The sequence below is a fragment of the Capricornis sumatraensis genome, chromosome 21, assembly GCF_032405125.1.
Source record: "Capricornis sumatraensis isolate serow.1 chromosome 21, serow.2, whole genome shotgun sequence".
In the NCBI taxonomy this organism is placed as follows: Eukaryota; Metazoa; Chordata; class Mammalia; order Artiodactyla; family Bovidae; genus Capricornis; species Capricornis sumatraensis.
In genome coordinates this window covers 35,703,255-35,728,488 of record NC_091089.1, presented here as the reverse complement: position 1 = coordinate 35,728,488, position 25,234 = coordinate 35,703,255, and the positions used below count along the sequence as shown (strand labels likewise).

Genomic DNA, 25,234 nt, shown 5'->3' with positions numbered 1-25,234 from the left:
TTCGTAGTGAGGCTTTCTAAGGCCCACTTGACTTCACATTCCAGGATGTCTGGCTCTAGGCGAGTAATCACACCATCATGATTATCTGGGTTGTGATCTTTTTTGTACAGTTCTGTGTATTCTTGCCACCTCTTCTTAATATCTTCTGCTTCTGTTAGGTCCATACCATTTCTGTCCTTTATCGAGTCCATCTTTGCATGAAATGTTCCCTTGGTATCTCTAATTTTCTTGAAGAGATCTCTAGTCTTTCCCATTCTGTTGTTTTCCTCTATTTCTTTGCATTGATCGCTGAGGAAGGCTTTCTTATCTCTCCTTGCTATACTTTGGAACTCTGCATTCAGATGCTTATATCTTTCCTTTTCTCCTTCTCCTTTTCACAGCTATTTTTAAGGCCTCCCCAGACAGCCATTTTGCTTTATGAAGTTTCCATGAAAGAAGATGTATTTGTACAACTTTGCTGAATAAAAGAAAGCCAATGAGGAAACTGGCACTGCTTTTTAACTGTTAAGATATTTATATCTGGATGTTTTAGCAATACAGACAGAGCTTTCTAATTTTTTATCGCGAAATTAGATTGCAGGCTCCTTGCTTGGCTGGTTAGGTTGTAGGCATCTTTGGGGGCTCTGTGGCTTGCTCATTACTGGCTTTGTTGTTATATGGATTAAAATAAGCTGATTTTTTGATGACAGTTTTATTGATCATAATAAACTTTAAGAGAATCTCTTCTAATGTCAAAATTATTAACTCATCATTTACTGACTTAAAGATTACTGCAAGTTGATTAAATTTATAAATATATATGTATATATATCAGGTTTAAAACATTTCCCTCCATTTCAATGTGTTTTCACCTGGAACACTGTCTGGAAACCAGAGCAGACATGAACAAGAAAACTAAAGATGTGTTTAAATAATCGAAATGCCAGCAGTGTTTATTATGGTAGGTTACAGAAAGATTTAATTTTTGTGTGTGCAATTAGGCACCGACTGAGGCGTTTAGACACCACTGATTAAAAACTGCAGTGAATATAAATTCTGACCCCCCTCAAAGGAATAAAACCTAGGTTTCTTTCTTGGAATCAGTCAGGTCAAGAACATGCACAGATGAACACTTATTAAATACTAGTAACAGTCTTTTATTACTTATACTCCTTCAATAGTAACAGCAACACAGTGTACTTACATAGATCACATTATAGCCAAGGACTCCAAAGTCATCCTATCAAGCAATGCGGTGTTGGAAACTCAAGATTCCACAGCATGTCAAGTCTACTTAGTTACGGCGCAGGAAGTAGATTCCCAGCAATAGACCCAGAGTGGCAGCTCAAAGAGACAAGCCTACATTTCTTGTGGCTTGTGATTTTCTGAATTTCCAAATTTGTCGCTTGTATCCTACCATACCAACAACATTGACTCCAGGTAAAAATGACTTTTACACATGAGGAATAAGATGAGGACTAAATGAACAATTTGTCTTTTTTTATAGTTCCATAGTCCATCTTTGGAAAGCACATGCTGGAAGGTCAGAAGTGGCTTTTTAATCATGTAACTTCACCCATTACTGATTCACAATAACCATGGCCAGGACCCTTGTGGATGAGAACATTTTATACTGGAATGACATACACATACATGTAAAATACGATAGAACCGTAACTTTGAGCTCACATATATTTAACACAAAAGCAAAAGAGCATCAATTCACTGAAGGTCAGACTTTCAGTCTTTTTAAAGGAACAAAGCTTCCTGTTTCCTGTTTCTGTTTCTAAGAGGGTTTAACTCTATCTTAGAGTTTAACTGAGGGACCCAAGTTGATGTAGTTTCAAACGAGTTTCTGTGGAATCCCCAAATGAATGTGCCAGGCCCCCTGGAGTGGGGCTAGAGGCCAGAGCGAGAAGTCCACCGCATGGGAAGGGTCCCTGAGCGGCTCTGCTCTCCACTCGGGACACAGACCACACGGCTCTTCTTGGTCAGGGACCCCGGGTGGGCGTTCTAGGCATTTTCTGTCTTACAGGAATTTCCAACACTATTTGAAAAGCAATTTCTTTTTGGACAGTATGATTAAGGTTTCTATCTTTCAGTCAAATATGGGACTGAGTTAGCTCTTCCTGTGTCCTTCTTTACTTCGGAGGAGACGCAGTATATGTTCATTTTTGGTTAGTTCTGCTGGAAGTTCATTGGCCTGAAAGAAAAGAAAAGAGGCATGAGTGAATTCTCAACCACCATTGGTGTGGTTTTAGGGACTCTGAAGAGGGGTCCCTCATCCAGACCTGCTCCTCCACTGACGAAAAATCCCACTGGACTTAGTCTTTTGTATCAAGGTTTTAAAGGTTTTTAAAAAATATACTTAAATGTACATATCACCAGTTACTTTCTTACGTCATTGTTAGTACTTTTTCTTTCTTTTAAAAAAAATTTTTGGAGTAGAGTTTATTTACATTGTGTTACTTTCAGGTGTAAAGTGATTCAGACATGTGTGGGTATAAATACAGATATGTGTGTGCGCGTGTGTGTGTGTGCGTGTGTATGTGTGTGTGTTCTTTTTCATATTCTTTTCCATTATGGTTTATTATAAGATACTGAATACAGTCCCTGTGCTATACAGTAGGATCTTACTGTTTATCTATTTTATATTTAGTAGTTCGTATCTGCTAATCCCTAACTTGTTGATTCCTCCCCCGCTTCCCTCTTTGGTACCCAGAAGTTTGTTTTCTATATCTGTGAGCCTGTTTCTGTTTTTTAATAAGTTCATTCGTATCATATTTTATTTTTTAATTTTTTTTAAGATTTATGTACTATTTTTGGCTGCACTCGGTCTTCGTTGCTGCGCGGGGGGCTTTCCTTGCAGCAAGCACAGGCTACTCTCTAGTTGCGGCAGGGGGGGCTTCTCACTCCAGTGGCTTCTCTTGTCGCAGAGCATGGGCGCTGGGCATGGGCGCTGGGCATGTGGGCTTCGGTAGTTGCAGGGGGAGATACGTTGTTGGATGAGAAGGCAGAGTCAGGAAATAGCCAGAATGTAAGACACGGGAAAGAGCAGCTTCAGTGTCCCCCCTGCCCTGTCTGATCCAGCCTCACTCCACGTCCTCTCTTTCCACAGGGCTGCTGAAACGCATTCTTTACGCATTTATTCTGTGAGCGAGTCTCTAGTCCAAGAAACAGACATGACAGGACAATGGTTCCCAAACTTTCCAGTCTCAGGACTTTTGTACACTCTTGAAAATTACTAAGGACTCTAAAGAGCTTTTGTTTTTAACTTATTAAAAGTGAAAACTGAAAAAAATTAAGTATATTTATTAATTCATTGAAAATAATAAGCCTATTAAGGTTAACATAAATAATACATTTTGAAGAAGAACTAAATTTTCAAAAACAAAAAAGTTAGAAGAGTAGCATGGTTAACAGTTTTGCATGTTTTGTTACTATGTAGCTTAAAAGAAGACAATTAGATTCTCATACCTGCTTCTGCCTCCAATCTACTGTGATATTTTGTTTTGGCTGAAGTATATGGAAAAAATTTAGCTTCATACAGACAGGTAGTTGGAAAAGAGAGAAACATTTTAATAGCCTTTTTGGATCATAGTAGATATTTTTCTTTGATGCTTCAACAATACAGGACAAGTGGCTGTTTCTTAAAGATTAATTGCTGTGTGCAATCTGGAACCACCAATGAATTTTTCTACTCTGATGCATTAAAATCCATAGGTCTATCTATCCGCAAGTGGATTTTTTGTTTTTTAAACCTATGTTTGATTTGTAACATCCTGTACTGGTCATTTAGAAAATACCAATTGTTGGGAGCCAGCGTGAGGAACTCCGCCCATGGCAAAGGTCATGAGGAAGGAAGCTTGGCATACGCAAAGGTGTGATCAAGCCTCAGGAAACCCCCTGTTCCCGAGCATCTACCCCCAAAACCAGAGTACTTTACGGGGAGCTCTCCCCCATAACCATTTCTCTCAGAGAAGGAGTTAACTTGCAGCTCCAGTTAATAAAAATTCCTGGGTGTGACAAGAGTGTTTCAACTTACGAACTCTGAAGGTTCTCTGGCCTGCCTGATCAGGCTCCTCCGGCTGCATGTGATTGTTTACAGCCTCCCTTGGTGAAGGGTTTACATTTGTTGAGCCAATATTTGCTGCTAAATCTACATATTCCTGCCCTTATAATGAATATAACTAGCATATAAGAGAAATAAGTATTAACCTTTCATGTTAAACCTTAGGTTAAGTAAATTCCTTTCTTGATTGTAACTCACTACACCCTCACCCTATAGGAATGCAACTTTATTTGGAGGGTGGTGCCTGATTTAAGAAAAAAATCACCCCTGGAAAAATAAGTTTTCTGGTTAACTGACCGGTATCAGAAAGGGCCATAAAATGTCAGCAGACCTCATGGCCAGAAGATGATGAAACTCATAAGACCTTTGTATAATTTTATATGAAGCACCTGATTGTGACAAGGGTCAGGTCTGCTGACCCCCACGTGACTCTGACCCATATACTCTATGTATAACAAAAAGGTATATAAACAATCCTGAAAAATAAAGAAATCGGATCAGTTTCTAGAAAGACTGATTCCCCAGTGTCGTTTCTTTCTCGCTCCCCGTTTTCCTGGCTGAATTCCCATCTGGTCCTACTACACTATCTGTTTCCAATCTCCCTCTATATCTGTAATTAAGTAAGTTTTTTCCAGGACACTGACTCCGTCCCCACCTTCGAATTACCCTGGATCCACCGGGGCTGGACCCCGGCAACCAATAAAACTGGAATTTTTATAAAATAACTTACAACATGTAAAATAACTTACAGAGGTTTGCAAAATTATTTTCAGCCACAGTTTGTAACTCTGCTTTGATGTGTACTAAGGTACCAATGGTTTCTTCCACCATTGTCTTTGTACCATTACAGCAAATGGCTGTGTGTGCTAAACTGCTTCAGTCATGTCCAGCTCTGTGTGACCCCATGGACTGTAGCCCTCCAGGCTCCCCTGTCCATGGGATTCTCCAGGCAAGAATACTGGTGTGGGTTGCCATGCCCTTCTTCAGGGGATCTTCCTGACCCAGAGATGGAATTGGTGTCTCTTACATCTAACCTGCATCGGCAGGCGGTTTTTTTGTTTGTTTGTTTTTTTACCACTAGCGCCACCTGGGAAGCCCAGCAAATGGCAGCACAGGGAAAAGGGCAAATAGTGCCTCTCTATTTTTATTATTTATTTTAATTTTTAGAAACTTCCCTGACCAGGGATCGAACCCATGCCTCCTGAAGTGGAAATGTGGAGTCTTAACACTGGACCACCAAGAAAGTCCATCTCTGTATTATCAAGAATATTGTTTTGACCTATCAGAACCTTTGAGGTTCAAAGGGTTTGGAGGTTCAACCTAGGGTTTGGAGGATACCCCAACTGTCCATGGACCACACTTTGAGAACAGTTGCTACAGATGAATAAAAGGATATTCTTGGGAATTCAGGGGAGGCAATTCAAGTGCAGAAACGCACTCAAACTGGGGAGAGAACTCAGAGGTAGTTATTTTCCCCTGCAGTTAAACCTGGAGCCCCAGCTGCTTCATCTGAAACCTGGATGTCAGGTGAAGTTCCTGCAGTCCCCACTTTCTAGACTGGATCCTGCTCCCTGACCCCATCTGCTAGGAATGATGAATTTGCCACCGTGGTCCTGCTGTGCACCTCATCCTGCAGCTGCACTCCTGCCCACCCACAGGACCGCTGACGCTGGTGCCGGACTGACAGATGGGAGTCTCTGTGAGGCCAGAGGCCCCACTGTGGGATCAATTCTACTATTAGCTTAGTTCCTGCAGGAGCAGACAGTGTATGAGCTTAATGCCCAGGCCTGAGAAAAATGCTCACAGAGAATGGACCTGCGTGCCATCCAGTCTTGGAGTAACCCTCAGAAGAACTAACTGGCATCAATTGTTGGTCCTTGATTGACAGGCAGGCAGGTAGCCAGGGGGGTCCTCCACAGTCAGGAAGAGGAACAGATCTAAGAAGCTGTACCTTTGTTAATAAGCTTGTTGAGTAGTAATGTATGTGTCCGTCTCGATCAATGTCTGTATCCTTTACCATTAAAATAAGCTTTATACTCTCAAAGTTTTGGCCAATCGCATCACTGTTCTGTGTGTCATCCATATAGGCTTAAAAACCCGGTCTCATTCCTCCTCTCCCCCAGTGGGTCCCCACTGAATCCCCAGGTTGCTGAGGTTGTGCCAACTGCGATGATGGCTAGCACCCAGGTTGCCCCTAACGTCCATCTTATTCATGACAGTACAGGACCACTGGTCCATATTCACGACCCACAGCATCACATCACTCTGTCCCCACTGCTCTTGGGAGAAGATGTGTGCTGAGTTCCCAGGTGGGGTACCAGGAACACAGGATCCCAGCACCCACGGACAAGGCCACGGTGTGGGGGGAGGAGGCTACTGGAGCCACGGTCACCCTCTCCTTGGGCATCTGTCTCAGGGCAGAAGTCCTGGAGCCTAGAGAGCAAACGGGTGCTTCTGTACTAGCTGAGAAGTGACTCTCTCCCAGGGAAGGCTTCAGTAGCCTTCTTTACTTCCTGCTGACTGCCCTTGTCCCTCTGTACTGCAATTTTTTTTTTTTTTTTTGCAATTGCTTGATTATCCTTATTCCCCAGTAAACTGTGAGCCCTATGAAGTCAGACACTGTGTGAATCTTTTCCACCAATATCTCTCCATTGATAAGGTTCACAGGACACTGCATGCTATCTGTGCGTGCGAAGTCGCTTCAGTCGCGTTGTACTCTGCGACCCCATGGACTGCAGCCCAGCAGGCTCTGTTCTGGGATTCTCCAGACAAGAATACTGAACTGGGTTACCATGCCCTCCTCCAGGGGATCTTCCTGACCTAGGGATCAAATCTGCTTATCTAACGTCTCCTGCATTGGCAGACGGGTGCTTTACCATTAGCATATCTAGCAGGCACTACTAAGTGTTTGTTGGATGAATGAATGAAGGTCAAGGATACATCCTCAAGAGTCCTGAGTGGCTGCTGGAATCCCAACACTCTTGCTCCTGAAGCTGCCTCTAAAGAGCCTGGCTTTTCCAGGCCGTCTGGCTTACAGCTTTAGGAAGGGTCCAAAGTCCAGCATTTTGGTTACTGGAAATTCCCCATAACCATTATTGATGAGATTCCAGGAGACACAGGAAGACTTTGTTCCTATATAAAGATACTAAAGCTTCCCCCTTGATTTAACTCAATACAGGATGGCTTAGCCATGAAGACATCTTAGGATGTCCGTGTCCAAGATGCAAAGATAAGAGAGCAGTTGTGGTTTTGCAGGCTCATGATACAATCAAGTCTGCTAGTGGAAAACAATCCATGTATTTCAGGAAGAGATAAGCAGCAACATTGTCTTCAAGCACTTCAATGATAGGAACAGGGGAAACAGTAATTCCATCTACTAAGTAGAATGAGAAAAAAGAGGCTCTTGGCACATTGTTTAACTGCACTTCAAAATGGTTTCTTTTAAAAACACCATGGAATGTTACATGGTTTTGCTTTTATTGTTAATAAAATCCAACGCAGTAATGGGCTTCCCTGGTGGCTCAAACAGTAAAGAATCTGCCTGTAATGTGGGAGACCTGGGTTCAATCCCTGGGTTGGGAAGATCCCCTGGAGGAGGAAATGGCAATCCACTCCAGTATTCTTGCCTGGAGAATTCCATGGACAGAGGAGCCTGGCGGACTACAGACCAGAGGGTCCCAAAGAGTCGGACCCGACTGAGCAACTAACACACAACACAGCAGCAGATGCTTATTAAATTCAAGCAGTATGTAAGTATAGAGTGGAAACTGCTTTCATATCCTCCCCTGTTAATAAGCACCCATCCTACTTTCTCCCTCAAAAGTCAGTAGTTTAGTTGTTTTCTCCAGACCTTTCCCAGGCTACCCTTCTGCCCTCAGTCTCTATATCTGACTGCTTAGGCAGCTGTTGAGTAGGAGGGAATACAATGATAACCTTTTTTTTTCCCGCCCTGCGGTTACTGTGCATCCTCCTACCTCCAAGTTTGACTTAATAGAAAACTAAAATTATTTGGGGGCTATAAAAATATGGGTTGATTTTGCTCAACTATACTTCAATAAAAAAATTGGGGTTGGTTTTACAGCTGTGGTCAAAGTCCTGTTAACAATATAAAAGCAACATTTTTCCCCTTGCCGTAACCAAATAGAGCACAGGCAATTCTCACGATATGAGTATCCAACTCAGAGGGGATGGTTCTTAAACTACCAGAATTTTGACATTTTCAGGACACTTCTCTGATGATAGAACACTTAGAACCTTACTCCCCCCGCCACTGCCCCCTACCTCCTGCCCCACTGTTACCTAAAAATCACTGATGATATAGGGGTTTTGAACCTCTGGGTTCAAAGGGCTTCCCTTTGTGGCTCAGATGGTAAAGAATCTGCCTGCAGTGAGGGAAACCTGGGTTCGATCCCTGAGTTGGAAAGATCCCCTGGAGGAGGGCATGGCAGCCCATTCTAGTATTTCTGCCTGGTGAATTCCATGAACAGAGGAGCCTAGCAGGCTACATTCATGGGGTCACATAGAGTTGGACACGACTGAAGTGACTTAACACACTTGCATGCTGGGTTCAAATACACTGCTCACTCATAACCTATAACGAGAACATTTTATGTTCTTACTATGCCCAAGAGAATTCCCTGGTAGCTCAGTCGGTAAAGAATTTGCCTGCAGTGCAGGAGACCTGGGTTCTATCCCTGGGTCGAGAAGATCCTCTGAAGGAGGAAATGACAACCCACTCCAATATTCTTGCCTGGAGAATCCCATAGACAGAGGGGCCTGGCGGGCTACAGTTCATGGGGTCGCAAGAGTCCAACATGACTTGGTGACTAAACCAACCACTATGCCCAAGGATAAAGTTAGTGACTGGAGCCAGAGAGATGCTGTCTTGGCTTCAGCAGATGTGATCTTCTCTCTTCCATAGGCCCCCAGTGGAGGGAAAAGATGACTAAGACGGTACCTTGTTTCTCAGGGCTGGGTCCGCCCCTGCTTCCAGGAGCAGGGCAACTGTCTTAATATTCCCGCTGAGCACCGCCGCGTGGAGCGCTGAGGTCCCATTCTAGGAGAAAAGGACAGTGTGTCAGGTGAGAGCTCCCAGCTATCAGCCCTCGGCTTGCCTTGCCTCACGAACCAGCCTGACTGGGGATACTGTAATGCTAGAGCCTTTCTCGTCCTTATCTTCCCTTTTCAAAGTCACTCACTTCAGCATCTAACACAGTGTCCTCAGGGACACCGTGGACGGTCAGTATAAATACTGTCAACACCCTTTTGCAAGAAGAATAAGGGATCTTCCCAGTGCGTCCATGACTTCCTGCTCACTTGGTCCATTGTAGATCTATTAGAACTTGCTGTGGGAAAAACAACAACGCTCTGTCAAACTTTTTTTTTCTTAAGAGTCTTTGTGGTTTAGGTGAACACACTTTTGCAAGGCTGGAGGTATAGCTTGCTCACCTATAGGCCAACTTGTCAGCCCAGCTGCACTCACTCCGCATGCACAGGTGGGCAGGACAATGACTCTGGAGCCACAGGGCTTAATAGTAAGAGCAGGTGGGGGTGAGGAGCATTCCCTGCCCTCAGCCCCGAGTTGAAGCATCTCTGGGTACAGAGGGGACCTAGTGAATGGGCTGCTGACATTTTATGAAATTTACTGCAAACTTTTATTGACATAAGGAAGCAGCCATGCACAGCATGTAGCTGGATTCTGGGAGGGAAGAGGAGAATACAACAAGCCTGATGTAAGAACAATGGATAATCATAAGATATCTGTTCTAGAAGGTACATATGTCTGTGAACAGCACCTAAATGCAAGCTTAGCTTTCAAATTAATCACTATATCTGGATATTGGGTTGGCCAAAACATTCCTTTTTCTGTAAGATGGTTCTAGTAGCACTTAGCTGTCTTTAACTTCATTCAAAGCAGTTTTCTTAGATTACATTCTGACAGCTGTTCTATCAGTGTGCATTAAAAAAACCTTGCTAAAAGAGACACAGATGTGTAGAGCGGACTTTTGGACTCTGAAGGAGAGGGAGAGGGTGGGATGATTTGGGAGAATGGCATTGAAACATGTATACTATCATGTAAGAAACGAATCGCCAGTCTATGTCCGATGCAGGATACAGGATGCTTGGGGCTGGTGCACGGGGATGACCCAGAGAGATGTTATGGGGAGGGAGGTGGGAGGGGGGTTCATGTTTGGGAATGCATGTACACCCATGGTGGATTCATGTCAATGTATGGCAAAACCAATACAGTATTGTAAAGTAAAATAAAGTAAAAATAAAAATTTAAAATCCAAAAAAAATAAATAAAACTAAAAAAAACCTTGCTAAAATTGGTGAATTTTTGTGTAGCCACTTTAATATTGAAGATGGAAGGAAAAACATTTTATAAAACTAATAAAACATTAGTATTAAATTTTATTACTGTATCAGTTCAGTTTAGTCGCTCAGTCATGTCCGACTCTTTGCGACCCCATGAATCGCAGCACACCAGGCCTCCCTGTCCATCACCATCTGCCGGAGTTCACTCAGACTCACGTCCATCGAGTCCGTGATGCCATCAGCCATCTCATCCTCAGTTGTCCCCTTCTCCTCCTACCCCCAATCCCTCCCAGCATCAGAGTCTTTTCCAATGAGTCAACTCTTCGCATGAGGTGGCCAAAGTACTGGAGCTTCAGCTTTAGCATCATTCCTTCCAAAGAAATCCCAGGATTGATCTCCTTCAGAATGGACTGGTTGGATCTCTTTGCAGTCCAAGGGACTCTCAAGAGTCTTCTCCAACACCACAGTTCAAAAGCATCAATTCTTCAGCACTCAGCCTTCTTCACAGTCCAACTCTCACATCCATACATGACCACAGGAAATACCATAGCCTTGACTAGATGGACCTTAGTCGGCAAAGTAATGTCTCTGCTCTTGAATATACTATCTAGGTTGGTCATAACTTTTCTTCCAAGGAGTAAGCGTCTTTTAATTTCATGGCTGCAGTCACCATCTGCAGTGATTTTGGAGCCCAAAAAAAAATAAAGTCTGACACTGTTTCCACTGTTTCCCCATCTATTTCCCATGAAGTGATGGGACCGGATGCCATGATCTTAGTTTTCTGAATGTTGAGCTTTAAGCCAACTTTTTCGCTCTCCTCTTTCACTTTCATCCAGAGGCTTTTTAGCTCCTCTTCACTTTCTGCCATAAGGGTGGTGTCATCTGCATATCTGAGGTTATTGTTATTTCTCCCGGCAATCTTGATTCCAGATTGTGTTTCTTTCAGTCTGACGTTTCTCATGATGTACTCTGCATATAAGTTAAATAAGCAGGGTGACAATATACAGCCTTGACGTACTCCTTTTCCTATTTGGAACCAGTCTGTTGTTCCATGTCCAGTTCTAACTGTTGCTTCCTGACCTGCATACAGATTTCTCAAGAGGCAGGTTAGGTGGTCTGGTATTCCCATCTCTTTCAGAATTTTCTACAGTTTATTGTGACCCACACAGTCAAAGGCTTTGGCATAGTCAATAAAGCAGAAATAGATGTTTTTCTGGAACTCTCTTGCTTTTTCCATGATCCAGTGGATGTTGGCAATTTGATCTCTGGTTCCTCTGCCTTTTCTAAAACCAGCTTGAACGTCAGGGAGTGCACGGTTCACATATTGCTGAAGCCTGGCTTGGAGAATTTTGAGCATTACTTTACTAGCGTGTGAGATGAGTGCAATTGTGTGGTAGCTTGAGCATTCTTCAGCATTGCCTTTCTTTGGAATTGGAATGAAAACTGACCTTTTCCAGTCCCATGGCCACTGCTGAGTTTTCCAAATTTGCTGGCATATTGAATGCAGCACTTTCACAGCATCATCTTTCAGGATTTGAAACAGCTCAACTGGAATGCCATCACCTCCACTAGCTTTGTTCATAGTGATGCTTTCTAAGGCCCACTTGACTTCACATTCCAAGATGTCTGGCTCTAGATTAGTGATCACATCATCATGATTATCTGGGTAATGAAGATCTTTTTTGTACAGTTCTTCCGTGTATTCTTGCCACCTCTTCTTAATATCTTCTGCTTCTGTTAGGTCCAGACCATTTCTGTCCTTTATCGAGCCCATCTTTGCATGAAATGTTCCCTTGGTATCTCTCATTTTCTTGAAGAGATCTCTAGTCTTTCCCATTCTGTTCTTTTCCTCTATTTCTTTGCATTGATCGCTGAAGAAGGCTTCCTTATCTCTTCTTGCTATTCTTTGGAACTCTGCATTCAGATGCTTATATCTTTCCTTTTCTCCTTTGCTTTTCGCCTGTCTTCTTTTCACAGCTATTTGTAAGGCCTCCCCAGACAGCCATTTTGCTTTTTTGCATTTCTTTTCCGTGGGGATGGTCTTGATCCCTGTCTCCTGTACAATGCCACGAACCTCATTCCATAGTTCATCAGGTACTCTATCTATCAGATCTAGGCCCTTAAATCTATTTCTCACTTCCACTGTATAATCATAAGGGATTTGATTTAGGTCATACCTGAATGGTCTAGTGGTTTTCCCTACTTTGTTCAATTTAAGTCTGAATTTGGCAATAAGGAGTTCATGATCTGGGCCACAGTTAGCTCCTGGTCTTCTTTTTGTTGACTGTATAGAGCTTCTCCATCTTTGACTGCAAAGAATATAATCAATCTGATTTCGGTGTTGACCATCTGGTTATGTCCATGTGTAGTCTTCTCTTGTGTTGTTGGAAGAAGGTGTTTGCTATGACCAGTGCATTTTATTATTACTGTATATGTACATATAAAACCTCCTGATTTTGTAGACAAGTTAAATAAATATCATACCCAGAGAAAAATTTCAGCAAGGCAGCAGTTTTCCATGTCTGCTTTACCATGTTTACCATGCATGGCGATATGCTAATCTGATAACATGACATTTACTTAAATCTTAACCAATCTATCAATGTTGCGTATGTGCACCATGGCTAAGCATAAAAATGTAAAAACTAAGAAAGAGTTGTCTGAAACAAGACTAGATATTGCAAAGTCCATTTCTGAAGCTTGTTTCTTTTATTCACAGATAATTCACTTTCATAGACTGTTTATTCTCACTTTCCAAACAGTTTTTACAAAGTATAGTTTTTTGACTTCCAAGCTCAGGGAGGTCAATTAACTCATTGGGGTGAGAGAGGCCAGGACTGAAAACAGGAGCTCTGTATCAGCTGACATCAGCCTTGGAGCCTGAACATATAAAGGTCAGATACAAGGCATCCAAAAAGCCTCTGGGGTCATCTAAGGGCAAGTACTTCAGATACATCAATAAATCCCCAGAGTGCTAAACGACTGTCCCAAGTTTACAACAGGTTCTGGTGTCATCTCTCTAACAAAACAGGAGTGTGTATACCAGGAATCACCAAACGACGGCACTCAGGCCAAATCTAGCCTCTTTCACCGCCTCTGGCGCAGCCCCCCACCCCGCCTGTTTTTCTACATACTGATTAGCTCAGAATTTTAAAAATGTTAAAAAGAAGACTATCTTGTGATATGTGAAAATACGGAAGTTCAGAAATACAGGACTTCCCTGGTGGTCTAGTGGTTAAGAATCCTCCAGCCAATGCAGGGGACACGGGTTCGATCCCTGGTCTGGGAAGATTCCACCTGCTGCAGAGCAACTAAGCCTGTGCACCACAACTACTGAGCCTGCGCTCTGGAGCCCAGGAGCCCAAACGACTGAGCCCAGGCGCCTGGAGCCCGTGCTCCCAACAAGAGAAGCCCCTGCAAGCAGCAGCCTGTGGACCACAACTAGAGAAACACCACACACAGCAACAAACACCCGGCGCAGCCAAAAATAAAAAGCCTAAGTAAGGAATTAAAAAAGGAAATAGAATATCCCCCAGTGAAGTCTGATAAGATGCAGCAACAGTTTTTGTTGTATTTTCTATGGTTGCTTGCTCTGTATGACCGCTGAGTGAAGCTGTTCCAACACAGACTATACAGCCCACAAAGCCTAACATATTTGCCACCTGGTCCTTTATTGAAAAAGACTGCCAGTCTCTGGTAGATCCTCCAGTTTAGGAATATTTTAACTCAAAATGATTACAACTTAATAGAGGATTTTGAGGGCTCTGTTTCCTGGAAGACCCAGCCCTCCAGGATGACAACAGTCTCTGAGGTGTCCAGATGTTTGAAGCTTATTCCATTTGACCTAAGCTAACAGTGTGGTTCTTTGATCAGGTAATGAAGAGAAAGAATGTACCCGTCCTTCATGTTTTCTGAGACACAAATCATGTCATGACTTGTGAAGGACTTCACCAATCTTCCAATGATATATTAATATCAATATGGTTGACTCTCTGATTTAGCATTTCATTGTTATTGTCTGATTTTCTTCCCCCTGGAAAACTAGGTTACCTATAGACTCTGGTTCACCCTTTTTATTACCTTTCCATTTCTACCAGTGCCCAGGAATCTCCAAAATGAAGAAACTGTAGGTATGTTCTCTCGAGAATACAACTAACCAAGGAAATGGTACCTGGATTCTACTGCAAATCCCCAGTGTGGACTTCTCAAATTTCTAACCCCTCTCTTTTGGAATTTGGTAAAATTTCTCTGCAGGTCTTACCTTCAAAATACCAAGGGTGGGTGAGAATTTCAGCAGCTCCTTTATAACATCATTATACCCTTTGTTGGCTGCTTTCAATAAAGCTGTTGTACCATCCTTTACAGAGAAAGGAAAAGAAAAGTTCATTATTAACATATGTGTGTGTTGGCTAAGAATGGAATGTTTGTTGAGAACTGGGAACATGCTTGTCAGAAACAGGCAAAATATGTAAACTAAAGCACAGGGCTGCCATGTCTTTTCAACTAAAATCATTTTAGCGCATATTAAACTAAAATCATTTTAGCGCATATTAAACAGTTAACTCTGCATGAAAGAATACCAGACAAAATACGTGACTTATTCTGTTATCTTAGAACCCTGCCATTTAGGGATTCAAGGTCTTCTAGTCCCTTAGAATATTGGGGAATTTCAGGAGGATATTTTTAGAACATAGATGGACTAAAGAGGCATTCACTGCAGTTCATAACTTAGAAATTAATTGTTGAACTGCTTTTTTAAAGTTTTTAAATTTAAAATTTTTTATGACTGTTGAACTGTATCTACAGCTTTGAAATTTTAAATGTGCTTTTCCATGTACAGACTCTTGCCCTAGTCTGCCCTGGGTGCATGGGTGTTGTGGGGACAACGGGAAGGTGGCAGACTGAAATCTGCAGGAAAGAATGCAGAGACAAGTTCAAAAATTAATATTCCGTTTCTGTCGTCTTTTTCTGGCCTGAGAAGAGATTTTCCAATTCCCCCTTTCTCCTGCTGGAACACATCAATTGCTGTATTTGGACGATCTTGCTCACAGACTTCTACAGGAAGGAAATCACCCTTGTGGTGCAGCTCTCTACAGCCTGGGGAGCCTGGGAACTGCGGGGACCCCAAACCACAGATCCCCGCGAGCTAGCTGCACTGCGGCCCAGAGGCCAGCAGGAGGCGCAGCGCCAGGCGGATCAGCAGCCAACGGAGACACATCCCCAAGGGCCGCCGAGGTCCGAGTCTCCTACCTCCATCCCCGCGGGTCATCCAGAGGCTAGCTCCGGTTGGAGGAATATTCTAGAGGAATTTAACATTTTCCCCTTAGAGACCGAGCAGCAACTGTTAGGTTCCAATGAATTCAAACCTTTCCCTGGGTTTTCTGCTAAAGAGCAGGAGGAGGTTGGGAGGAAACCCTGGTGAATTAGAGACAAAATGAAGCTGCGTCTTTATTCTCCGCACGTCTGGGCTCGGGGGTCAACGCTTCGATGGGAGGCCTCCCCACCCTCCCGCGTGGTGGTCCCCGCACTCACGTGGCGGGCGGCATCGCGCTCGGCCCCGCGCAGCAACATCACCCGCACCACCTCGCTGTGGCCCATCTGAGAGGCGATCCACAGCGGTGCTGTCCCGTCCTGCGGGGAGAGGACACGGGGCGGGCTGGGGTGGATGCGGAAAGTGATTAGGGGCCGGGCAGGGCTCCCGACCACACACAACGAGGGCGATTCTACCCACCTACCGAGACTGGCATTTGGCAGTGCCTGGACCACTTGGGAAATTGCCAACATTCAGATTCTGGCTTCTCAAAAATCAAGGGTGTGCAGGGCTCCAGGGAAGACGCGTGGGAAGCGGCCGAGTTGCATTTACACCAGGCAGAACGAAATTTGATAGCCCCGGGGAAGAGAAACTATGCATGCTGTGCTAAGTCGCTTCAGTCCCGTCCAACTCTTTGCGACTCTGTGGACTGTAGCCCACCAGGCTCCTCTGTCCACGGGATTCTCCAGGCAAGAATACTGGTGTGGGTTGCCATGCCCTCCTCCAGGGTATCTTCCTGACCCAGGGATCAAACCCGCGTCTCCTGTGGCTCCCTGCATCCTGGCAGGTGGGTTCTCTACCACTGAGCCACCTGGGAAGCCGAAGGAGAAGCCAGCCTGTCCTTATTTCCCCCGAACTCTACCTCTTTGCTTTACTGGAGGGTTCACACACACATTGTGTTTCGTGACGGCCCCTCATTCTCACAGAAGAGGGGGTGGTTTCCTCCGAGGCCCGTCTGAGTGTCAGAAAGCTAAAGACATTGCTCCCACTCTTTTCCTGTGTTTGGAATGCCCCACCATCACCTCGTGGTTTCCAGGGACTATAATTTTATGCAGGATGTGATGCTGTGTCTTCTGGGGGTTGCTGCAACACTGCCCAGCTACAGCAGAGTGATGGTTTGGGTAACACTTCCTGAGTGTTATTTTCCCTGTGATTCTTTTTTCCCTGTGAACACTGGGGTCATGAAACTGAGGTGTGTTGCTCCAGAGAAGAAAAAGTGAAGCATCAGAGACAGCAAAGGGTTTGACAGGAAAGAGGGTGGTTCCTGCTGGTCAGAAAGCAAACTAGAAAACTCTGCTAGTGCCAGGAAGGACTCACTAGAGAGGGAGTGGGGAAGCGGGGTCACGAGTGTCTGTGTTTTCCACCAGCTCTGGGTTGAATCTCTGTTGGTAAGTTCAGGTGCCAGAAACACTCAGATCAGTTATGGCGAATTCCAGATGGGAAAGGACTTTCTCCTGTTCTTGAGATGAAACCCAGGAACACTGCAGGCCCCTTAGAGGAGCTCTGCACTTGGCTGGTGCCTCACGGGTAGAAGAGAAATGGTTATGGGAGCTGTCTGGACCAATGCTGGACATGGTCCCCAATACCCCTGGTCACACCCACCCAGGAGTCCCAGGCTGCCTGCGGGACATCAGAAGTGCTGGCTGAACAGCAGCCTGGAGTGAGTCTGGGTCGGGGAGACAAGGCTACAGAATGTCAAGAGCATAGGTGATGGCAGGACCTGTGTCTGGTAGACCAGTTGCCCCTTCAGGGGACCAGCACAAGAAGCTTGGAGGCTAGGGAGCTGGACAAGAGGAAGCAGACAAGAGTATCTCCACCCCCACCCCAACACCACAGTGATACTCTGACCTCTGAGAGCCTGGGTCACTTGGAGAGATGGGCAGAAGGAGGGAGAACCGGGAACTGACCAACCTTAACCTCAGATGTAATTAAGGTAATGGAACCCAAAGAGATGGCTTTAGTCACATCAGACTAAATTACTCATCATTGGGGCTGCGGGCTGAAGAGCAAGATGAATCAGGTATAGAGTCTAGAGTTTCACTTTCTGTTGGAGGATATCATTTCAGCTCCAGGGTACCGCCTGCAGCAGCCACAGGGTCACTGGCCACTGCTGTCCTGAAATGGACAGAGGACCAAGGTCTTTAAGCAGGGTGGTGGGTGATGGCAAACCAGGAGTATAGAAGGATCTGGTAGTGCTGAGGGGGGTCAGAGGACACTGACACCACTGTCTTGGGGGAGATACAGGGAAGAGGTGCTAGAACAAAGGATGGAAGAAGGCTGGAGACATCCTGACCTACTTTATGCTCTACAAGGGCCTCTTAGACATATCCCTGAATCTGAATACTCTTTTTTCTTAAGATTTTTTTTTTTCTTAATATGGACCACGGGCTTTCCCTCGTGGCTCAGTGGGTAAAGAATCTGCCTGCAATGTGAGACTTGGGTTCAATCCCTGGGTTGGGAAGATCCCCTGGAGAAGGAAATGGCAATGCACTCCAGGAAAATCCCATGGCGGGCTGTAGTCCATGGGGTTGTAAGAGTAGGACATGACTTAGGGACTAAAGCGACTAAACCACCACCACTTTTAAAGTCTTTATTGAATTTGTTACAATATTGTTTCTGTTTTATGTTTTGGTTTTTTGACCATGAGGCTGTGGAATCTTAGCTTCCCAACCAGGGATTGAACCCACACCCCCTGTATTGCAAGGCAAAGTTCTAACCATTGGACCATCAGAGACATCACTGTATATTCTTTATCATTAGCAATATAAATAATACCTTCATCTGTACTTTGAGTTTACAAAGCACTTCTGCACTCATTGTTTAATTTGATTCTCCCAATTCAGGATTCAACCAATCTTTTGTTCGCTCATTCAAACACCCAACAATTATTAAGCATCTTCTAAGTCTCGAGAGGAATACTAAAAACAAGATCTGATCTCAGTTCTCAAAGGAATGCAGCCTAGTGGAGAAGAGACCTGGAAATATCAGTATGATTGCAGGGCCACAATAAAGTACAGACAAAATGCCCAGGATGAACCTGGAGAGGGACCCTCTTACTGTATGGGGGAGACAGGGTCAGCTTCTCAGATGGGGTGGTATGAGCTGGGTCTCCAGAGAGGACTAGAATTTTGCCCGGGGGGAAAGAAGGAAAATGGTCTTCTACGTAGAAGGAAGAACATTTACAGTCACAGTGGCGTGGATAGGCGTGGCTGGCTCAGGCTGGGTGGGAAAGTCAGTTGGCTACAGCTCAGGGGAAATGGGTGGGGCCCCAGGAGACAGGACAGTCTGGGCTCCACCAAAGATTTCCCCAGGTGCTAATGCAGCCAGCTCTGGGTTCATCTGCTCTTTGCCGTTATGGCCACCAGAGGCCAGGCTAGGAAAGAAAGCCAGCGCGCTGTTCCCTTAGTTCCCAACTAAGCTTTTCAAGGGCTTAGTTGTTTTTAGTTAAACTCTGTTAATAACATGGGGCTTCCCTCGTGGCTCAAAAAGTAAAGAATCAGGCTGCAATGCAGGAGACCCAAGTTCAATCCCTGGGTCTGGAAGATCCCCTCCTGGAGGAGGGCATGGCAACCTACTCCAGTATTCTTGCCTGGAGAATCCCATGGACAGAGAGGAGCACGGTGGACTGGGTCGCAAAGAGCTGGACTCAACTGAAGCAACTTAGCATACACACATTAATTGATACTAATACGTGGAAAAGTGCTGAGAGGTGCTTTATTAGCAACAACTATTAACATCATAACAGTGATGCTAACACTCAAATGTTGTCACCTTAATTGCAATAGTCATGGTAGGTGGAAAAAGAAGTCACCACTTCCTGGTTGAGAGAACTTAAACAAACTCCTCTGAGCCTCATCAGCCTTCTGCAAAAACATTAGCTTCAGAGATATTTGGGAAGGAGAAAGCATACAGAAACGTGCTCAGCACAAGGAGTGGCCAACAGATGCTTAGAAAATGGTAACCAGACCTGAATATTATTTATCATGAAAAACAGTAAGTTAATTTGAACTTTTGTTTACATAGCATTCCATGTACTTTAAGTTGATTCTCCTAGTTACCCTAAGTGAAAACTGACTGAGCAGGTAGGACTGATTGAGAAAATGAGATTTGGGAGAAAGCTATGTATTTCCTTACTGGTGCTCACCTCTCCAGAGCTGATTTTTATTTTTGGCTTTTTTTTAAAATCAATTTTTATTGAAGTATAGTTGCTTTAGAATGTTGTATTAGTTTCTACTCTACACCAAAGTGAATCAGCTATATCATACATATATGCCCTTTTTTGGATGTCCTTCCCACTTATGTTATCACCAAAGCTGATTTTTGAACCCAGGAAACTGAATGTGATTCAATTATTTATCAGCTGATTATCTAGTCTGTGAAGAGGACAGGTTTTCCTCTCCTCTACACCACAATCTTTGTTTTTTCATATATTTTTCTTCTATTAGAATCTTCATTGTGACAATGAATGTAATAAAACTGATGGCAATCAGGTCAGTTTAGTGCTTTTTAATAGAGTTTTCGGGAGAAAAGGAGTAGGAAAAACATCTGAAAATATTTATATAAGTTTTAAATTACTTCTTGACAAAAACATACAGTCAAAGTATATTAAATCAAAGAAACTTTTGTGAAGTAGAAGTTACAACTTCACCAGCAGGTAGAAAAAGAAAAAGAATATTTAGCTTGAAGATGGGATTCATGGGGATCATGACAGCTGTCATTTACTATTTGTGCATGTCAAGTAGAAAACAGTTTAGACTTATTTTGCATACCAAGTGATACCACTGGCTCAGTGCAAAAAAGGAATGATAAGGTGGGCTGGTTAAAGATTAAATAAGCTGATGAAGTAGTAATGAGATCCCCATGCCTGGAGGGGTTTGACAGTGGCTGATCACCAAACAGCTTCTATACCCGATGTATGGTTAAATAGGGGACTTTTGCAGTTCGTTCCAGCTCTGCCATTCCCTCATTCCAGTTCAGATAATATTTTCAAGTATCCTCTATTTTTATACAGAGGTCTCAGCATGAGATGGGGGTAGATGACATGACTTGTATTAGAGACTAAATTTTATTCGGTCTGTTTAGGCTCCTAAAGATGATTTAGAAAAAAGAATGAAAGCCATTCTCTCCCATGTGCATTCATGTGTGCTCAGCTGTGCCCAGTTCTTTGTAACCCCATGGACTATAGCCTGCCAGACTCCTCTGTCCATGGGATTTTCCCGGCAAGAATACCGGAGTGGGTTGCCATGCCCTCCTCTTGGGATCTTCCCAACTCAGGAATCAAACCTGCACTTCTTGCACTGCCAGGTGGATCTTTTACCAGTGAGCCACCTAGGAAGACATGGCAATAAGTATATGAAGCAGCACTAGCTCTTTGCTTTGGAGAAGGCAATGGCACCCCACTCCAGTACTCTTGCCTGGAAAATCCCACGGACGGAGGAGCCTGGTGGGCTGCTGTCCATGGGGTCGCTAAGAGTCGGACATGACTGAGCAACTTCACTTTCACTTTTCATTTTCATGCATTGGAGAAGGAAATGGCAACCCACTCCAGTGTTCTTGCCTGGAGAACCCCAGGGATGGGGGAGCCCGGTGGGCTGCCGTCTATGGGGTCGCACAGAGTCGGACACGACTGAAGCGACTTAGCAGCAGCAGCAGCAGGGGTTCCCAGGTGGCGCCAGTGGTAAAGTACCTGCCTGCCAATGCAGGAGATGTAAGAGACGCTAGTTTGATCCCTGGGTCTCAAAGATCCCCTGGAGGAGGGCAGGGCAACCCACTCCAGTATTCTTGCTTGGAGAATTCCGTGGACAGAAGAGCCTGGCGGGCTCTAGTCCATAGGATAGCAAAGAGTCGGACACGACTAAGCGACTTAGCATGCACACATGCAAGAGATTACCTTATCAGTAACACAGGGGGGTTCAATATGGAGACAACTTTTCTACCAGCCCTGGAGCGCTGACCTGGAGCCATTTCTCAGTACTGTGTCCTTCTATCCTGTGTCCCTGGTCCAGCAAGCGAGTCTAGAGACCGTGTTACCTGATACTTGCACTGTCCACACTGTGACCCATTCTCCCAGCCACAGGTGATCAGACCAAGGATGGGCAGGCCAGCCATGGCCTAGGGAGCAGGGATGAGCTTCAGTGACATGGCTACCCCAAGAGTTTGGGAATCTGACCTGGAAACTTGGGGACCACATACAAAATAAGTGGACAGAGGAAGCCGATCAAAATAAAAAGGAGTGGGGAGCAAGAGAGAGAGGCAAGAAAGGACTTTGAGATGACAGACACTGCTTGGCTGACGAGAGAAAAAGAACAGCCTTGATTTCTGATGGGTTTTCTGTTCCAGGGAGGCAGGAAGGCCTGGATGGACTAGGAATGAAAACAGCAAAACCTAACATTCACTAAGCCCTTGGTATATACTGGCCACTGCAGGAAGTTTTGCAGGGATTATTTTTTTTAATGCTCACAGTACTTCCAAAGGGAAGATACCATTATGATCATGATTTTCCAGTTTTAAAAAATGAGATTCAGGGAGAGTAAGCAAATTTGCTGGAGGTCACACAGTTACTAAGCAAAACTGAAACTATGTTTCATTTCCTTGTCCATATTCCCATAACCACCAAGCTGCTCACTTTCCCCACCCCTGGTCCCAGCCTTGAGGTCCGGGTCTGGCTCCTAGAATGCTCCTGGGACTGGTGTCCTGCCCAGGAGCCTGGGCCCTACATCAGAACCTGGTTCCAGTTCCCAGTCACTGATCACCATGCACTGCCTTCCAGGCCTTGTGGGAACTCTGTCCATGCCATAGGCTGTCCTCTGGTGGTTAACACAGCTTTTCTGAGAACAGAGGACATGCAAGCAGGTGGGTCTCCCTATTGCTGTCAGCTCCCACCTCAGAGCCCTCAGGACACCATACCCATCTGATGACTCCACGTTGCCCAGTGCCCACCTTGGGGTCGCCCTCCAAGCTTACAAGCCAGGAGAAAGGATCTGGGTCCAATCCAATCTGGGTCCCAGCATCTCTCTTGGATTGCATGGATACAAGTCCAAACCAAGGCTTCTATTAGAAAAGGCACTGTATGAGATGATCTTTTGGTCAGGCTTCAAAGAAACGCTGACTAGCACATTAAGAGAACTAGATAGAGATGAGCTGATGACAGGCCAACCTCATCTCCACGTATAGACCCCGACCTTCGCCACTCCATAAAAGCATCATTTTAATAGGCTGTGTGAATTGAGATGGGAAAAGTATATTGGTAGGCGTGCTAAATCATTTCAGTCGTGTCTAACTCTTTGAAACCCCATGTTGTGCAGCCTGCCAGGCTCCTCTGTCCATGGAATTTTCCAGGCAAGAATACTGGAGTGGGTAGCTATTCTCTTCTCCAGGGGATCTTCCAGACCCAGGGATGGAACTCATGTTTCTTGCATTGGCAGGCGAGTTCTTTACTGCTGGCACCACCTGAGAAACTCTTTGTTGGTGGAAAAACACACTAATTAGCCATCTCAGCTACTGATTAAAAATGTCTGCGTCAAATCAACTCTGCTTGGTGAGGACGCATAGACAGAACTGAAAATGAGGTTTTAAATGACAGTGGAGTTCACATATGTCTGTGACTGTTGACCTCTTTATTTAGGACAGCTTAAAAGGGGAGTTTTTCAAGTTCTTTCTAGGGATAAAAAAAATTAAAAAAAAAAAAAAGACAGAAGAAAAGAATTTAGTCTTTCCTGAACCTGCCTATGACTTGCTTTATGATTAATGACTCCTTGCCTCGAGAATCCCAGGGACAGGGGAGCCTGGTGGGCTGCTATCTCTGGGGTCACACAGAGTTGGACACGACTGAAGCGACTTAGCAGCAGCAGCAGCAGCAGCAGCTCTCACAAGAGTTATAAGAGTACTAAAAGGATTTTCAGTGAGTTCTTCAGTGATAGAATTACAAGGAAAAGTCTTGCCTACTACCATTTGGATTCCCTGCAGCTCAGATCAAATATTAGCTGAATAATTTCAGTGCAGCTCTGTTCACATCCTGGCAGAGTTTATCATACAATGTCAGGACTTCATGGGACGGTGAAACAAAAATTAGAAATCAGATTTACCTAAAAATTTTAAGAAATTAAACTAGGCAAATATCCTTGTCCTTATTTTGTAAACTCAAGAATATTCAGACAATGATTCAATGTGTCAGCTGAGATTTCAGAATAAAATATTGGCTTCCAAATGTCCTATCTGTGTAAATGTCTACCATGTGCAGGCCATTTTAATGGAAACTTTCAATCAGATATTTTTTAACTTCTTCATGGAAGTGAAGTGAAAGTGTTAGTCCGACTCTTTGCAGCCCCATGGACTGTAGCCTGCCGGGCTCCTCTGTCCATGGTATTTCCCAGGCAGGAATACTGGAGTTGCCATTCCCTTTTCCCAGGGATCTTCCCGACCCAGGGACTGAACCTGTGTCTCCCGCACTGCAGGTGGATTCTTTACCATCTGAGCCCCCTGGGAAGCCCTAACCTCTTTATAACTTTCATCAAAGTCAGCTGAGGTTGATAGTACTTTTTCTGTATTTCTGACACTTCTTGTTTCTTGAAATGGAATTAAATATGCAGAGTTTACTCTTTCAGAGAAGACAGAATTTGGACTAGTCTGACCTGGGTAGATAACCTTTAACTATAAACTTGTGGGAAGGCAATAAAAAGATTTCGGTTTGAGGGTACATGGGGGTTACCACACTCTATAGAAAGGAAAAATTTCATCGCTTCCCACAGGCCCCCCCACTGCCATGGTGATTCTTATTTTATAAAACACCTCTCCCTAAATAACAATCTTTTCAGAGCCGGATGCTCACAATTCCAAACAGATGCATTAGATGTAGTGGTTGGGAAAGCATGTCACTTGACCCTTGACCCAAGGGTGGGGTCCTCCCATTCCCAGGCTGGGTCACGCACTTCGCCCAGGTTCTCCTCATTCCTGAGGAATGAAAAACAGCAGCGGTGTGTTGTGGTTACCATGGCACAGCTGGGTTACTCTGTCACTTCCTGGTTTTCATATCATCACACAACTCATTTTACATTTGTTGTTGTTGGTGTTTAGTCACTAAGTTGTGTCCAACTCTCTGTGACCCCATGGACTGTAACTTACCAGGCTCCTCTGTCCATGGGATTCTCTGGGCAAGAACACTGGAGTGGGTTGCCATTTCCTTCTCCAGGGGATCTTCCCTATCTAGGGATCAAACCCATGTCTCCTGCATTGGCAGGCAGTTTCTTTACCATTGAACCACCAGGGAAGCCCCAAGGTTCCCATGGCTACTCACTGATGAGCAAACAGGCCTTCCCATATCAGGGCCACATCACAGTGGAAATCTGCCTATGTGTAATTTCCTGGCAAGTTAGCAGCTTGCCCTTTTCCCTAGAAAACTACCTTTAAAAGTAAGGTTACCTTAATCTGAAATGTTTCATTAAAAACAAATGAAGAAATAGTTCTGATAGAAGAGAGGCTAATCATAAAGCCTTACATTTGGATGGTTCTTAACCATTCATAAACGTGACCTCGTGCATGCATGTGTGCTAAGTCAC

The 25,234-nt window shown here is 44.4% G+C and overlaps 1 protein-coding gene across 1 annotated transcript in view; it reads right to left on the bottom strand.

Moving 5' to 3' along the window:
- Window positions 1-1,291: 1,291 nt before the first annotated feature.
- Window positions 1,292-25,234, bottom strand: part of ANKRD29 (ankyrin repeat domain 29) — a 49,227-nt gene continuing 25,284 nt past the window's right edge. Inside the window, exons 7-10 of the mRNA XM_068993657.1 lie at window positions 15,902-16,000; window positions 14,631-14,726; window positions 9,009-9,107; window positions 1,292-2,182 (exon numbers count right to left, since the gene is read on the bottom strand). Of these exons, the coding sequence (XP_068849758.1) occupies window positions 2,099-2,182; window positions 9,009-9,107; window positions 14,631-14,726; window positions 15,902-16,000 (378 nt within the window). The 3' untranslated portion in view covers window positions 1,292-2,098. The remainder of the gene's footprint in view (window positions 2,183-9,008; window positions 9,108-14,630; window positions 14,727-15,901; window positions 16,001-25,234) is intronic.